The following is a 16412-nucleotide window of genomic DNA, read 5'->3' as shown; positions in this document are numbered from 1 at the left end:
AAGTCACTTAACCCCACTGCCTAGTCCCCCACCCCTCAAAAAAAACCAAACAAAAAAACAAAACAACTGAATGGGAATAGAAAGGAATATACCATTTTCTCAGCAGTAAATGGCACCTACACAAAAAGTTACCATGTATTAGGACATCAATAACCTCTCAACCAAATGCAGAAAAGCAGAAATAGTAAATGCATGCTTTTCAGATCACAATGCAGTAAAAATTATATTCAGTGATGGAGAATGGAAAGATATTAAAAATTAACTGGAAATTAAATAATCTAATCCTAAAAAACAAATAGGTCAAAGAACAAATCACAGAAACAATCTATAATTTCATTAAAGAAAATGACAACAGTGAGACAACATACGAAAATTTATGGGATGTGACCAAAGTGGTACCTAGGGGAAATTTTCTCTCTTATTGTTTACATCAATAAAATAATAATAATTTTAAAAAAGCAGATCAATCAATTGGGCGTGCAACTAAAAAAAAAACTATAAAAAGAACAAATAAAAAATCCCCAACTAAATACCAAATTGGAAATTCTGGCGGTTAAGAAAAATTAAAAGAAAACTATTAAAATAATAAATAAAAGTAGAAGCTGGTGCTATGGGAAAAAACCTCCCAATAAAACAGATAAACCACTGGTTAATTTGATTTTAAAAATGAAAGAAGAAAACCAAATCACTAGCATCAAAAATGAAAGGGTGAACTTACCACCAATGAAGAGGAAATTAAGACAATTGTTAGGAGCTTTTTTGCCCAATTATATGCCAATAAATGTGACAATCTAAATGAAATGGATAAATATCTACAAAATATAAGTTACCCAGATAAACAGAAGCCGAAATAAAATACTAAAATAACCTATTCCTAGAAAAAGAAATTGAACAAGGTAGCAATGAGATTCCTAAGAAAAAATTCCCACACCCAGATGGATTCACAAGTGAGTTCTACCAAACATTTAAAGAACAATTTATCCCAATATTATGTAAACTTTTTGGAAAAACAGGCAGAGTCCTACCAAATTCCTTGTATAACACAAATATGGTACTGATACCCAAACCACGAAGAGTCAAAACAGAGGAAGAAAATTACAGACAAATTTCTCAAATAAAGATTGAATATTTAAAATTTTTGTTCAAAGAGATTACAACACTATGACCAGGTGGTATTTACACCAGGAATGCAGCGATAGTTCAATATCAGGAAAACTAATAGCATAATTAACCAACAGAAATTATATGATTATCCCAAGAGATGCAAAAAAAAAAAAGCCTTTAACAAAATATAGTATGTATTCCTATTAAAAATGCTAAAGAGTATGGGAAAAAAGGGAGTTTATCTGTAATGTGGATAAGCTAGAAATATTCCTGATAAGATCAGGGGTGAAACAAGGATGCCCATTATCACCTCTATTATTTAATATTATACTAGAAATAATAGCTATAGCAATAAGAGAAGAAAAAGGAATTAGAATAGGCAATGAGGAAACAAAACTATCACTCTCTGCAGATGACACGATGTTACACTTAGAAAATCCTAGAGAAGCAACTAAAAAAATCCTAAAAAATACAAAATAAACCCACATAAATCATCAGCATTTCTATATATTACTAACAAAGTCCAGCAACAAGAGATAGGTTAATTCCATTTAAAATAATTGTAGACAATATAAAATATTTGGGAGTCTACCTGCCAAAAGAAACACAGGAAATATATGAACACAACTATAAAACACTTTTTACACAAATAAAGTCGGATCTAAGCAATGGAAAAATATTAATTGCTCATGAGCAGACCAAGCCAATATAATAAAAACAACAATTCTAGCTAAATTCTACCTATTTATTCAGAGCCATATCAATCTATCAAAACAAATTTTTATAGAGCTAGAAAAAATAACAAAATTCATTTGGAAGAACAAAAGCTCAAAGATATCAAGAGATTCAATGAAAAAAAATGCAAAAGATGGTGGTCTAGCCATACCAGATGTCAATCACATTATAAAGTGGTGATTATCAAAACAATCTGGGAATGGCTAAGAAATAGAGTGGTAGGTAGATCAGTGGAATAGATTAGGTACAAATTACATTACAGTACATGACCATAGTAATCTAGTATACGATAAACCGAAAGATCCTAAGCTTTTGGAATAAAAATTCATTATTTGACAAAACTGCTGGGAAAACTAGAAAACGGTATGGCAGAAATTAGGTATAGACTAACATCTCACACCACATACCAAGTTAAGGTCCAAATGGGTATGTGATTTACACATAAAGGGTGATACCATAAGCAAATTAAGAGAGCATGGAATATTTTATCTGTCAGACTTATGTTGATAAGGGAAGTATTTAGGACCAAAGAAGATATAGAGAGCATTATAAAATATAAAGGAGAAAATTTTGTTCATATAAAATTTAAAAGTTTTTGCAAAAATAAAACCAACGCAACCAAAATTATAAGTAGAAAACTGGGGGGGAAGGGATGGAGAAATATCGCTGATAAAGGCCTCATTTCTCAAACATATAGGGAACTGAGTCAAATTTATAAAAATACAAGTCATTCATTCCCCAATTGATAAATAGTTAAAGGATATGAACAGGCAGTTAGGCTATTTCCAGACAAAGAAATCAAAGCTATCTATAGTCACATTAAAAATGCTCTAAATCATTACTAATTAGAGAAATGCAAATCAAAAACAACTCTCGGGTACCACCTCACATCTACCAGAGTGACTAATATGACAGAAAAGGAAAATGTTAGAGGGGATGTGGGAAAACTGGGACATTAATGCGCCACTGGTGGAGTTGTGAACTGATCCAACTATTCTGGAGAGTAATTTGGAACGATGCCCAAAGGCCTATCAAACTGTGCATACCCTTTGATCCAGCAATACCACTGCTAGGTCTATATCCCAAAGACATCCAAAAAAAAGTAAAAGGAACTATTTGTACAAAAATACTTACAGCAGCTCTTTCTGTGGTGGCTAAGATAGGGAAAACAAAGGGATGCCTATCACTTGGGGAAATGGCTAAACAAGTTGTGGCATATGATTGTAATGGAATATTACTGTGTTAGAAGAAATGACAAGCAGGATGATTTCAGAAAAACCCGGACAGCCTTACTTGAACCGGTGCTTAGTAAAGTGAACAGAGCCAGAAGAACACTGTACACAGTAACAGGAATAGTGTCTGATGAAGAACTGAGCTATTCGCAGCAATACAATGATCCAAGACAATCCCAAAGGACTAATGATGAAACATACTATCCACCTCCAGATAAAGAACTGATACTGACTGAACACAGACTGAAGCAAACTATTTTTCATATTCTTTCTTTCATTTTTTTCTCGAGTCTTCTTGTACAAAACGACTAATACAGAAATGTTTTACATAATTGAACATCATCATCACTGTGGTAAATCTACTGTTGAATAACTACTATACCTACACAAGCACATACCTTGCTAGAACAAAATGGTTAAAAGAATGTACAATTACGTATTGGAAAATCACAGAATTTTAGTTCAGAAGGATCTCAGCAGCCATCTAGTCCATCCCATACCCCAAAAGAATTCCAGTAATCCAGGCAATACCTCAAGACCTCCAATGAGGGGGAACCCACTACCTCCTGAGATAGCCTATCCCATTTATGGAGAGCTCTAATTGTTCTGAAGTCATGCACTAGTCTAAATTTGCCTCTGCAATTTTTAGCCTATTCCTTGTAAGATGAGGTAGTTACAAGAGTAGTAAAGGTCTCATTTCAATGTGAAGAGTTGTAATGGATGTCATTACATAGGTCACATTGTGAATTAAGCAAAAAAACAAAACAAAAAATAATGGAGGGTAGTGTTGATGAGGCATTGAAAACTACAGAATGTCAGGCTCCAGGTAGATACATTATGATGACTAAGCATCTAATACATTGTGGATACTTAATAAATGAGATCTCACGACATAATGATAATGGCAGCTTTAGGACAGGCAACAGCAAAGACCAGCCTAAATTATAGAAGGGAAGAAATTATGTGAAATTAGTCATCATGTGAGTATGGAGTCCATGGCAAAGAAAAACAAATTAGTAACTATACACTGACTAGCACAGTGGTAAAGGTAGGAGCAAAGATCTCTCAAAAAATAGTGCATGTCTCAATTCTGTCTCTGTATAATACTCAATTCCATGAACAACTGCACAAGTATATCTAGGACAATCACACGTTCTAGAACAGAGAGCAAAACAATATAACATTAATTTTTAAAATATTAAACTAAAAATATAGTTAAATTGATATTACTAATGGCTTTTTTATGTCTTCAGCTTCATGTTAGGTTACAAACCTCCCCTTCCATAAAGGTTTATCAATGGTGTCAACTGAAATTATGAGTCCCTTTATTGTGGGAGAACAAAAATGAGGTACTTATGCACATTATTAAACCAGAAGAGAAAATTGCCTGATCAGCCAGAAATCAGGACACATAACTAGTGCCTACACCTGCTGGCTCTGGGTTTCTTTTGGGCTTCATTTCAGAAGCCTTGCCAGTACCAACAGTGTCCATTACTTAAGTTTTTAACTTTGACCCCTGACTGCTTCCACCTCTGCCACCAGGACCCCAAATGTTTGTTTGGATTGTACTTAATGCTAATGTGTTTTAAATGAATAAATTGTGAACTTGGATAAAGAAGGTGAGATGAGTAGACCATTCAACTATATAAGGCTCAGACAAGGGTTAAAGCAAGAAATTACCAAGCTCAAGGATGTTAACTAAAGATCCTTTGGGCCACGTTATTAATTAACCCCTCAAATCAAATGTATAGATTACCTACCCCATGTTGGTCTGATTCTCATGTGAGGTTAAAACATAAACCACAGGATAATAAGTCTCCTGCTCTGAGCAGATATTATAATTAGAGTCACACAAATCACAGTTGCAATTTGGAACTTCTTTGTAATATTACTTCAGTTTGGTAACTACATAAAAAACCCCACAATATTCTGGAACAGATCAATAATATATGTAATGGATTTTTGTGGGCTTGATCCGAAAGAAAGAAAAATACATTTATAGTTTGGCATGCTGTTTACTGTAGCTTTTACAACAAAGCAAGGGTCTGAACAGATAAGAGAATTTCAAAGTCAGTAACTTAAACACATTCCAAAATTTCAAAAACAGTTTGGAAAGAATCTTTTGGCAGCAGTTACACAACATGCATCTGATATTCCATACTATCCAACAACTAAATAGAAAATACAGTTATCATACAGTCATTCATTATTTTCTCCAAAAGAAAGAAAAAAGCAGATTTCTATATAGAGAATGGAAATCAAAAGAATCCCGCAGCCTTCTTTCCACTCAAGTGCAGCCAATGATTTTGGTTGGGATGAGCTTTACACCTGAATCACAAGCTTAGAAAAGTGAACCTCAAGTTCTTGAGTCTCTGGTATTCATAGCCTGGTGCTCAGTCTTATTTTAGGTTACCATGATTTCCAATAAGACCTGTGAGTTCTTCTACACAATTCCTTAGGATGTGAGTTCTTGTGGGGATTTAAATTTGTGGTGTGGTCCTGCTCTCTGGAGGAAGTCAGGAAGAAGCTACATTTGGGAGGCTTCAGAAAGTTTTCTGTAAGGTCAGAATTCCACTAAAAGCATTAAATATATAAATCAAATTCACAATATTGTCCCCAGGGACTTAGCTTGAGGAGGTATTTCTTTATTTTTATTCTCTCAAAGAGATTTTCCTGAGCATGATAACTATTTCTTCAATAACATACTGTTTGTCTTAAGGCAAGGCATCAGTGGATTTTTTTATAATTTATAGCATAGTGTATAAAAAGGTAACTCCAAATACTTGTACATTTGAAGAATAATTTGAACCTATTCTTAATATAAAAAAATAAAGAAAATATTTCCAAAATATTTATCCACAAAAAGAATTCAAAGATTACACTGCTGAGCTTTACCTTTCTTATTGGATTACCATTTAAGGTCTTATGATACTACTGGAATGACATTTGATTAAATCAGTCTACTCACTGCTCACTCAGACCATTTGGAGTAGATGAGAGTCTAAGTTAAGAATGGTAAACTTCAAAATATGATACCCCCCCAAAATTTTAATTTAGCTCTGAGTGGAATTAACTTGGGGCAACTCCTTTATCACTGTGAGATATAATTCTGCAGACAGTATTAAAGTTCCCTCAGGAAAAAAAAAAGGATCTTCCTTTAAAAATGTATTAAAAGAATTTTAACTGTTTCAAGTTAAAAACCTAATCATCCCCTCAAATGGGTGAAATATTTTGATTACATAACTATTTTATCCAATTCCACTGATCCCTGAATGAAACTGGACTACAACCATTAAACATAAGAGTGCTTGAATATAATTTTATACCTGACTCCTCAAATTAATTTTGATAATCAGGCACTGGAAGATAACAGCTATAAGTTATATTCTGTTTCATCCCTGATGTCTTCAGCCAACTCCTTCCATCAATTAGAATCTTGGCGAAATCTCTCTCACTTCTTCCAGCTTTGAAAGGACCCACTATAAGCAAAGAAATAAAGGAAGATACATTCTTATTTTATAATAAAATTTTAAAAAATATTTTGATGAGTTTATGGGAAAGGTGGTTTTCAACTTACCCAGTTGTGACCTGAATTCAACAAGCATTTATTAATCTCCTACTTAAGAGACATGACATAAGGCAATGGAAATACAATTACAACAACAAAATGGTCCCTGACCTACAGGAACTTATCTTCTGCTGGAGGAAATGACATGTACATAGAATCAGTAAATGAAAAACTATACTGAGAATTAGGGGTAGAGAAAATAAGTATGGCCTCCCTTATAGGAGGTGGCACTTGAGCTGAGGTTTGAGAGGCAGTTTTCAGATGAAGAAATTAAAGCTATCTATAGTCATATGAAAAAACGTTCTAAATCAGTAATGATTAGAGAAATGCAAATGAAAACAACCCTGAGGTACCACATCACACCTATCAGATTGGCTAACATGACAAAACAGGAAAATGATAAATGTTGGAGAAGATGTGGGAAAACTGGAACATTAAAGCATTGTGGTGGAGTTGTGAACTGATCCAACCATTTTGGAGAGTAATTTAGAACTATGCCCAAAGGGCTGTATCCCAAAGAGACCATAAAAATGGGAAAATGACCCACATGTACAAAGATAGTTATAGCAGGTTTTTGTGGTGGCCAAGAATTGGAAATTGAGGGGATGCCCATCAACCGGAGAATGGCTGAACAAGAATGTAATGGAATACTATTGTGCTATAACAAATGATGAGCAGACTTCAGAAAAACCTGGAAGGATTTATATGAATTGATGCTGAGTGAAGTGAGCAGAACCATGAGAACATTGTACACAGTAACAGCTACACTGCGATGACTGACTTTGATAGACTTAGCTCTTCTCAGCAATACAAGGATCTAAGACAACTCTAAAAGATTCATGACGGAAAAAGCTATCCACATCCAGAGAAAGAACTACAGAGTCTGAATGCAGATCAAAGCATACCCATTTGCTCTCTCTCTCTCTCTCTCTCTCTCTCTCTCTCTCTTCTTTCTCATGGCTCCTCCCATTGATTCTAATTCTTCTTTACAACATGGCTAATATGAAAATATTTAATAAGAATGTATATGTAGAGCCTATGTCAGATTGCATGCCGTCTTAGGGAGGGAGGCGGAGAAAATTTAAAACTGTAAATCTTATGGAAGTGAATGTTGAAAACTAAAAATAAATTAATTTAAAAATTTAAAAAGAAAAAAGAAATGATAAGCAGAAGGACTTCAGAAAAACTTGGAAAGGCTTACATGAACTAATGCTAAGTGAAGTGAGCAGAACCAGGAGAACATTGTACACAGTAACAGCTACACTGTGCAATGACTAACTTTGATAGACTTACCTCTTCTTAGCAATGCAAGGATTTAAGACAACTCCAAAAGACTCATGATGGAAAATGCTATCCACATCCAGAAAAAGAACTAGGGAGTCTGAATACAGATTGAAGCACACTATTTGCTCTCTCTCTTTTTGTTTCTTTCTCGTGGTTCCTCTCATTGGTTCTAATTCTACTTACAACATGACTAATGTGAAAGTATGTTTAATATGAATGTACATGTAGAGCCTATATCAGATAGCAGATATCAGATCTTGGGGTGGAAGGAGGGGAAGGAAGGGGAGAAAATTGAAAACTTGAACTCTTATGGAAGTGAATGCTGAAAACTAAAAATCAATCAAAAAAAGTAAAGTCAAAAGCTCATATCGATTTTAATGAAAGAGGCAACTAGATTTACCTGGGCATCTTCTGCAGTCTTAAAATTAACTATTTTCCCAAACTCTTTGGCATGGAATACAGACTTCACACGTTCCTATGGACCAAATAAAGAAATGAATAAGTATATAGAAGAATAACCAAACTTCATAGAAAAAATTAGCATAAGAAAAACAATTTCATTGCTCTGTACTTCATATCAGAAATGATACATTTTGAACAGCATCATAAGAAACAAATAGGATGGAGAATCAAGCATAGCAGTGGAACAGCACGATGACAAACTTAGCTCTACAATTCCTTAACCTAAAAAAGGGTCTATTTTCATTGCAAAAACAACAAAGTGAGAAAGGAAGAAGCAGAGAGTGAAGAATGGCAATATTTTTTTCTTTTTTTTCCAAAACAATTTATTAGACTTCTTTCCTGAATGATTAAGTCCAGAAATCATAGCTGAGATTCAGTACATCTCAAATCTATCTACATGATTCATTATAGTTACAAGCTAACTATGAAAGAACTGGCTCATGTGTTCACCACGTTGAGAAAGCCAAACCCATTCATAGAGGCTGTATATAGTCTGTCTCTTCTTTACAGACCCTTTTTACTTTGTATTATGGAAATCTATATTTGTAGGGAAATTCTGCCTAAATGAGCCTAATTCTCTACCTTTCATGATGTAAGAACAACTACTTAAGGATCAATGATGGTGTTTTGACACCGAAACTATTTGGAACTAATGAACCTATTAGGAGGTCATATGTGGTTTTTGCTAAACAATTTTGTAAAGTTTCTATAAAGGTGATTTTAAGTTAATAGTTCTAGTTAGCAAATACTCAAACATTCAGAGTTTAAAAGAAATCTATCTGGATTTAAGAAACAGGACAAAGGACTAAAATAAACTCTACATCATTATTTCTTTTGTGCTCTTATAACATTCCATATATCTTTCAATATAATTCCTTGTCCAGAATAGATAATAGTTGCTGATAAGATCCGAATGATAAAAAGCCAACTTCATTTTTCAAGAATCTGTCCATTGACAAATATGCACTGAATGCCTACCATAAACCACACTGTGCTAGCAGTTAGAAAAATTCTAAGTACTTGCCATCAAGGGCTTATGATCTAGTTGAAGAGACCAATCACTAAGAATAAATAAGAAGTTGTTTTAGACTCAATGGCCTTTTCTTCTGACCACTTTTGAGGGTTTCAAGAAAAACATATTGTGAGGCAAACTTGGGAACATTAAACTATGGATATTTATAGTCTCAGCTAAGTGCTACAGATAGCACAATGCTATGATAGATGGGGATAGGGACTGGACTTGTGATTTCATTGATTAAAACAAACAACTCTTAATTTAAGAAAGTATTCAGCATTTTCTCTAAAGACCTAAGAGGTTAAGCGTCTTGCCCAGGCATGCGCGGGTGCACACGTGTGCACACACACACACATGCACACACACAGGTACACTCTCTCTCTCTTTCTCTGCATGCAGTACCATAGAAAGTAACATCTGTTAAAACTGACCTATTTTCTGTTTGACAAAAGTATGTGGCCATAGGCTAATTAGAAACTTACAAATACTAAAGTAGAAAAATGAAAATATCTTGAAAAATGAATCAATGTTTTATCTTCATTTTTATTCAATATACCTTGGCCTCAATACGTAATCTTCTTCCATGAATGATAAATGGTTCTTTGGTAAATTCATCAAAATTGTATTGCCACTCACAGGTCAGCTGCCCAAATGTTCCTTTTGTCACAAACAACACACCACTACCAAAAACAAAGACAATAATAATAGCAAATGTAATCATAGCTAACATTTATATAATAGCTTAAGGCTTGCAAAAAACTTTTCAGATATCTTATTTTGTTCTGAAAACAACCCTTGAAGGTAGGTACTATTATTAAAAAAGCAAAACAAAACCTGACAACCAAGAATTATTTGGAGGTGCTTCATAAATAAGGCAATAGGACAATTCTTTGTGGAATCAATTGTTATTCTCTATCTTTGGGGACTTTATATGTAACCAGAGCACTGAAAATATTGAATTTGCCACTAATATTCTAGATAGCACTAAGTATAGGCCCTTCTGTGAGAGGGAAATTTCCCACCACACTGAGCACAGAACTAGAAAGACAATTCTAATCTCACCTCCAACAACTGACATTCTTACAATTTCATATTCCTTAAAAAATGAAACTTAAGAGGCTTTGATAATAGTCAAATTAATGCTTATAAGGTCTTTTTTAAAAAGTCCTACTTTGAATTATAACATTTATATAACTTCTCATATCAGAATTTCTTTCTTATCTTTCAAGATGAAAATCAAGACAAATGTTTTCCCTCTAAAATAAGTCTTCCCTTACGCAACCCCCCCAATAAATTATTTTCTTCTGCTTTAAGACAACAATTGTCATTGCCTGCAGAGAGTTCACTAAGTGGAATGTGCTTTGTTTTTGCCAGAGCAAAGGACTAAATTAAAGACACAGCTGGTTACTTGTCACTGGCCAGGGTGGAGGAATAAAAGAGCTACTTCTCAGCATGCACTTCCCTATCCTCCATTACTTCTTTGTGATCGTTCTCTTTCCTCTCCCTGGGATGGAAAGGCGGAGGGATTAAGAATTATCATCAGTCTCCCAATAAACCTTCAATGATGTGGAAAAACATTCAATAATTTAACAACTCATACACATATAAAGACATATATATGCATATACACATATATGTAAAGATGTATAGATACATTTGTATATACATTTCTAGATATGTATATGACTTAACTATATAAATGTAAAATATATAGACAAATAGATAAATGTTTGTGTGTGTATATGTGTGTATATATACCTACACACACACACATATGTATACAAATATTCATACATACACATATCTCAATTTTCTCTGCTCATAAAACTTTTGGCAGATCATATATCATCTTTTCCATTTTACAGATCAGGAAATTGAGGCTTAGAGTTTAAATGACTTGTCTAGAGTCACAGAGCTAGAAGTGTCAGATACAGGCTCAAACTCATGTCCACTGATTCCAAGCTCAGCACTCTTTCCACTGGACATTTAAATAGCGATATAGCAGCTCTTTAGCTCTTGTTCTCTTAAACCAAAGATATATGTCTTGTTCTATGGTTTGTCCTTTCTTTTCGAAGAGGACCAATGACATCATGGGGTGATGTCTTGACTTGCCCACGAATTGGATTAAGTGGGGCAGAGTTGGACAAAGTCATCAGCCTCACTCTCTCTTTCAGAGTCATCATCTTTTCAGAGGTCCAGTGGTAAGACCAGGGTGTGCAGAACCTGCATGCAGCCTTAAAGCCACAGGTTTCCCATCCCTTGGCAAGACAAAAGTCAAGACAACTGGTGATATAGCTCAGGATGCAGTAGATGACCTTGGTGTCCTTTGATGTCTGACCAAGCTCTAAGCACTCCACAGGACTTGCTTCAGCCACCTCATGGCCACTGAAACAAACTGTTTTCATCTGCACACTCCACCCAGGGAATTTTTCACATGCTTCGGGCCTGTTGGTTACCCTCAACCTGGTTTACAGCCTATCTGCCAAGACAGTTCACTGGAGTGTGACCACTGCACATGCTACAGCTTCTTGGAGCCACAGGTGAAAATTGGGTGGACACCAAAGGTGGATAATGAGCCCTGAAAAGGGCTCAGTAAGTTCTCACAACAGAGGTGCTAGTCCTCTACACCCCATACACCTCAACGTATAGGTGGTGTAGTTCATAAAGTGTTGGACCTACATTCAAGAAGACTTGAATTCAAATCCAATTTCAGATATCAGTGTGTGTACTGTGCCTATGAATTAATGCTAAGGTTTTACAACTGACCAGTTAGGCATATGACTGCTGGTCTATAGTACAAAATCCTTTTATTTGTCCATTTTCAGGCATGGGAAGAGAAGACAGGGAAACTATACATAATAACTTAATAGTAATGTATCTACCTCTTTCTTAAAAACAGTAATGTGTCTACCTCTTTGTTAAAGGAAAGCCAAATCTTATGCACATATATCATCTTTATATTTGCTTATATAATGATATTTGACTTTGAACTATCTTTATGTGTTTGAGGTTTCATCTATATATATACTTGTGTGTATAGCTGAACCTGTGTGTGCATCTATGTATTTATCTATCTGTATGTATACATGACTATATATGAGCAAAGGTTTGGATGATAATTGGTTCTACTCATTAATAGCTCTTTGTAAGCCTGTAACTAAATTAGACAGCTAAATATTAACACTAGTGAAAGTTACCTTGAGGTTATCATCAAGAAATCTGTTTTATTGACCATAACATGTGTAATATACTTGTTTTTGGCAAATCTTCCATTTTCCATCACCTAAAAATATAAAAGAGAAAAAAGGTTGATGCTATTCCTATTTCTAATATTACTTACATCTTACTCTCTTCTAGAAATTATGGGTGAAAAATTCATTATCACATTCCACAGTAATAATCTATATATCCTAAGTTAAATATGAAGAGCAAATTAACTTAATATTCATTTAAATGTTATATTCACCTTTCTCAAAGTACCTACTTGTAAAGATTTGCTAAAGATAATTCAATTTTAGCTAAATGAGGATGTTTAACACATTTGGCTTTTTAAGGAAATCTACTAAAATAAAACCTGTGAACCAGTAACATAACTAAATGCATTACAGTTTAGATCAGACATATTATTATTTAACAGTCATGGTCATTTTACCTTGCAGAATAAAATTAACATTTAATTCAGTCCACATCACAACACATACAAAGTCCATAAAATACCATAATTTATTATGGTCCTCTGCTATTTCTTTGTAATTCCCTCTTTGCTGCCTTTTAAATGACACTCATTCCTATATCAAACTTCAGCTACCCTTTACCCATAGGAAGTACAGAAATGACAACAATTAATGAAATTGTTTCTTCATTGTTCATTCTGCACCAAACATTATTTTCTCCAGGTGTGAAGCTGTTTCCCAAGGTTATTATTAGGATCTGAAATACTCATACTTTAATAACTTTATCCTTTTCCTTTCTTATTACGATAGACAAGATGTACTTTTAGGCAGATTAGATAATTGTGACTAGAATTCTGTAAAGCAAAAAAAAAATGTATATAACGTAGGTAAAACGTTGCCAACTTTAAAGATTTGATAAGATAGCGAGGAGGTTAAAAGTTTGGAAAACACAGCTAATGAGGAAATATCAAAAGGAACTGGAATTATTTCACTCTGAGCAAAGAACACGTAAGAATGATTTTATAATTAATATCAAATTTCTGGAAGACTCTTAGCACAAAGGTAGATGACTCGTCTGTACGGAGACTCCATAGGTGGCTCTTTTCACCTGAGACAAAGAAGAAATAATGGGAAAATAGAAGTATGAGGGAAAAGGGGCAAGGTATATGAAAGAATTTCCTAATAACAAGGTTGTAAAACATTGAAGTAGATTATCCAGGGAAAATGGAAAGCAGATAGGTTTTAAAATATACAATCTATTTTTATTTGTTGAATGTAACTTGGGTATAGACCTAATTCATTAAATCAAGGAAGTGGTCTAAATAACCTCCCCTTTCTACAAACCCATATTATATACTACATTAAAAGATTATGTCCTTAAATAAATTACAAGCCCTAGTTCATTCCCCATATTGTCTATGATCTCATTTTGCCTTTAATGGCCCCTCACATTACACTCAAGCATGGCAGCTGGACCTAAATGTTAATTGAATCAGATTATACTACAGCAGCAAAGGAAAAGAATCAACAGCTTTTCCTCCCCATTTTCAGTCTCTCAGGACTAATTCAAACCAAATCCAAGGTATGACAGTGGAAGAAATTAAGCTATTTTCAAAAATCACACTGGTTTCTAGATATAAATAATGTCAAAATTATTCAGGAAGAAACATGCAGAATGTCTTCTAGACCCAAGCTTACAAAGTACTTAACAAAATAAGTAGATGCCAAAAGAGATGATATAGTATGCTTTAAAACAAATAGTACTTGATTTCATGAAATGCATCTTTTTCAGAATCATTTAAAGAAAACTCCTTATAGAACAATAATCAACCTAAATCATGAATTAATGGAAAAAACATGGGCAAGACCGAAAAAGACAAGCAGCTTTCAAACTAAATGCATATGAAGCATAACGTAGATTTCACAATTTTGTCACATTAACAGCTTCTGTTCTATGCTATTACTCCTTCTCTACTTCTCTCATCTTCAAACTCTGTATATCCCTCCCTCAATCCATCATTGTATCCCTCCCATTAAAAAAATAATCTCATTAGGTGTTTTAATTCCCCTTCCTATTTATTTATTTTTATTTGTCAAAGAACTTATCATGTATAGGATCACACAGCTGTGTCATAGTTTTCAGACCTGAAAGGAATCATTTAGTGTAATTTTCTGATTTTACAAAAGACATTCAAAGAAGTACTTCTAAAATTTGCTTCTCACAATAATCCTGTGACATAGGTAGGCACTTTCATTCCACCGCCCCCCCCCTTTACAGATGTAGAAACTGAGACATAGTAAAGTTAAATGGCTCCACAGCACGTTAGTTGATTTGAAATGAATGGACTGCCAGGGCCACACAGTCATGATGTTTGCCTAGGAATCCTAACTTTTTATCTAGTGTTGTATTCTCAACCCCAAATCTGTGCTATGGCCCTCTTTAATGAAATCTATTCCCTGGGCCTCTAATAACATTTGCACCTACTGGTTGCTGATGTGAACGCTAGGATTCCTATTAATTCCAAGACACTCAGCCTTAATCAACGTGACACCATCTATTAAGTCTTAATTCTGTTTATCCCAAGCTTGACTCAGTTCAATTTCCTAGTCATCAAACTCCAACTATTTTAGACTATCAGTACCCCACTGCCATCTGCTTGATTAGGCCACACTGCTTCCTGGTTCCCAAAGTGCTGTGTGATATATCTTTATGTGAATTAAGCAACATCTTTAAAATCTGACAGACAGCTGAAAATAACTGATAACACTTTGAGCTATTATAAAACCAGGGCTAGAAATCACTACTCTAAGTCCTCAGGCAGTTACTAAGAAAAAAAAAGTAGATAGAAGTATTATCAGCATAAAATATTTTAATCCATACTGTCTGATATCCCCTTAGTAGCCTCATTTATATACTCTAGCACAGGTGGGAAAATTTTCTTTGTTTTATTCATAATGTGTAAACATTACCTTCCAACAAACCTTTGGGAAATGTTTAAAAGGAATGAACAATATCATATATAAGACACTGTACTTCTCACACATGTTGGAATCTGTAGTTAACTAAATAATAAAGTCATGGTCACTGACGTTAGGATACTCTCTGCATTTACTAAGTATATAAAAAAATAGTTCATTTAATGTAAACAAATCAACTGAATCACTACCTAAACATGGAAACACATGGAAAGAAGTGAAGGAAATGAGAGTACTGCCTTTAGTACTAATCTTTGCTACTATCCAGACTTCATATGCATAGTGAAACATTTCCCTTAGAAACATGATTGAGAGAATCAAAAAACGTTATCTGAATGATTCAAACTATCCAAATGTTAGAGAAAAGCATCACACAACAGACTGCTAAAAGATCTAACCTGAAATTATGATACAGCTAAGAGGTAAACCACTGGCACGAAATATTTCAGCTGTCAAACAACAAAAGCTATTAATCATTTATGGAAAACTGTATTTAAGAAATTACTGTGCAAATTTTAGACTATGTAAAAGACCTTCATTTAGGTTAAAATTGGATTTTTAAAAATACCAACATGGGAGTATAAGCGAGAAGTAACAGGAAAAAAACCTATTTCATCTAAATACAATATAAGAAATCAAGAGCTAAACATAAAGACAATGGCCATAAAAAAAAATCACCGAACTATGAAATAATACCAAACTACAACAGATAAGCAAGCACAGGATAAACCCACAACCTTGAATGGCCATAGAAAAAAGTTTAATCATAAGGAACAACTCACCATTTATGCTTACTTTGTGAAACGACAAATCCCCAGGGAAGGGTACAGCTGTAATTCAAAATTCTCCAATTCTCTAAGTAA

General features: G+C 34.2%; 1 protein-coding gene across 1 annotated transcript in view; it reads right to left on the bottom strand.

Annotated features, from left to right (window-relative positions):
* Window positions 1-5066: 5066 nt before the first annotated feature.
* VPS13A (vacuolar protein sorting 13 homolog A) overlaps window positions 5067-16412 on the bottom strand; it is a 269159-nt gene continuing 257813 nt past the window's right edge. Inside the window, exons 69-72 of the mRNA XM_020995596.2 lie at window positions 12598-12683; window positions 9957-10080; window positions 8324-8398; window positions 5067-6550 (exon numbers count right to left, since the gene is read on the bottom strand). Coding sequence (XP_020851255.1) covers window positions 6500-6550; window positions 8324-8398; window positions 9957-10080; window positions 12598-12683 — 336 coding nt within the window. The 3' untranslated portion in view covers window positions 5067-6499. The remainder of the gene's footprint in view (window positions 6551-8323; window positions 8399-9956; window positions 10081-12597; window positions 12684-16412) is intronic.

Source organism: Phascolarctos cinereus, unplaced genomic scaffold (genome assembly GCF_003287225.1).
Source record: "Phascolarctos cinereus isolate Bilbo 61053 unplaced genomic scaffold, phaCin_HiC Scaffold_4;HRSCAF=312, whole genome shotgun sequence".
NCBI classification, from domain to species: Eukaryota; Metazoa; Chordata; class Mammalia; order Diprotodontia; family Phascolarctidae; genus Phascolarctos; species Phascolarctos cinereus.
The sequence above is the reverse complement of the archived record's forward strand: the minus strand, read 5'-3'. Positions and strand labels throughout refer to the sequence as shown.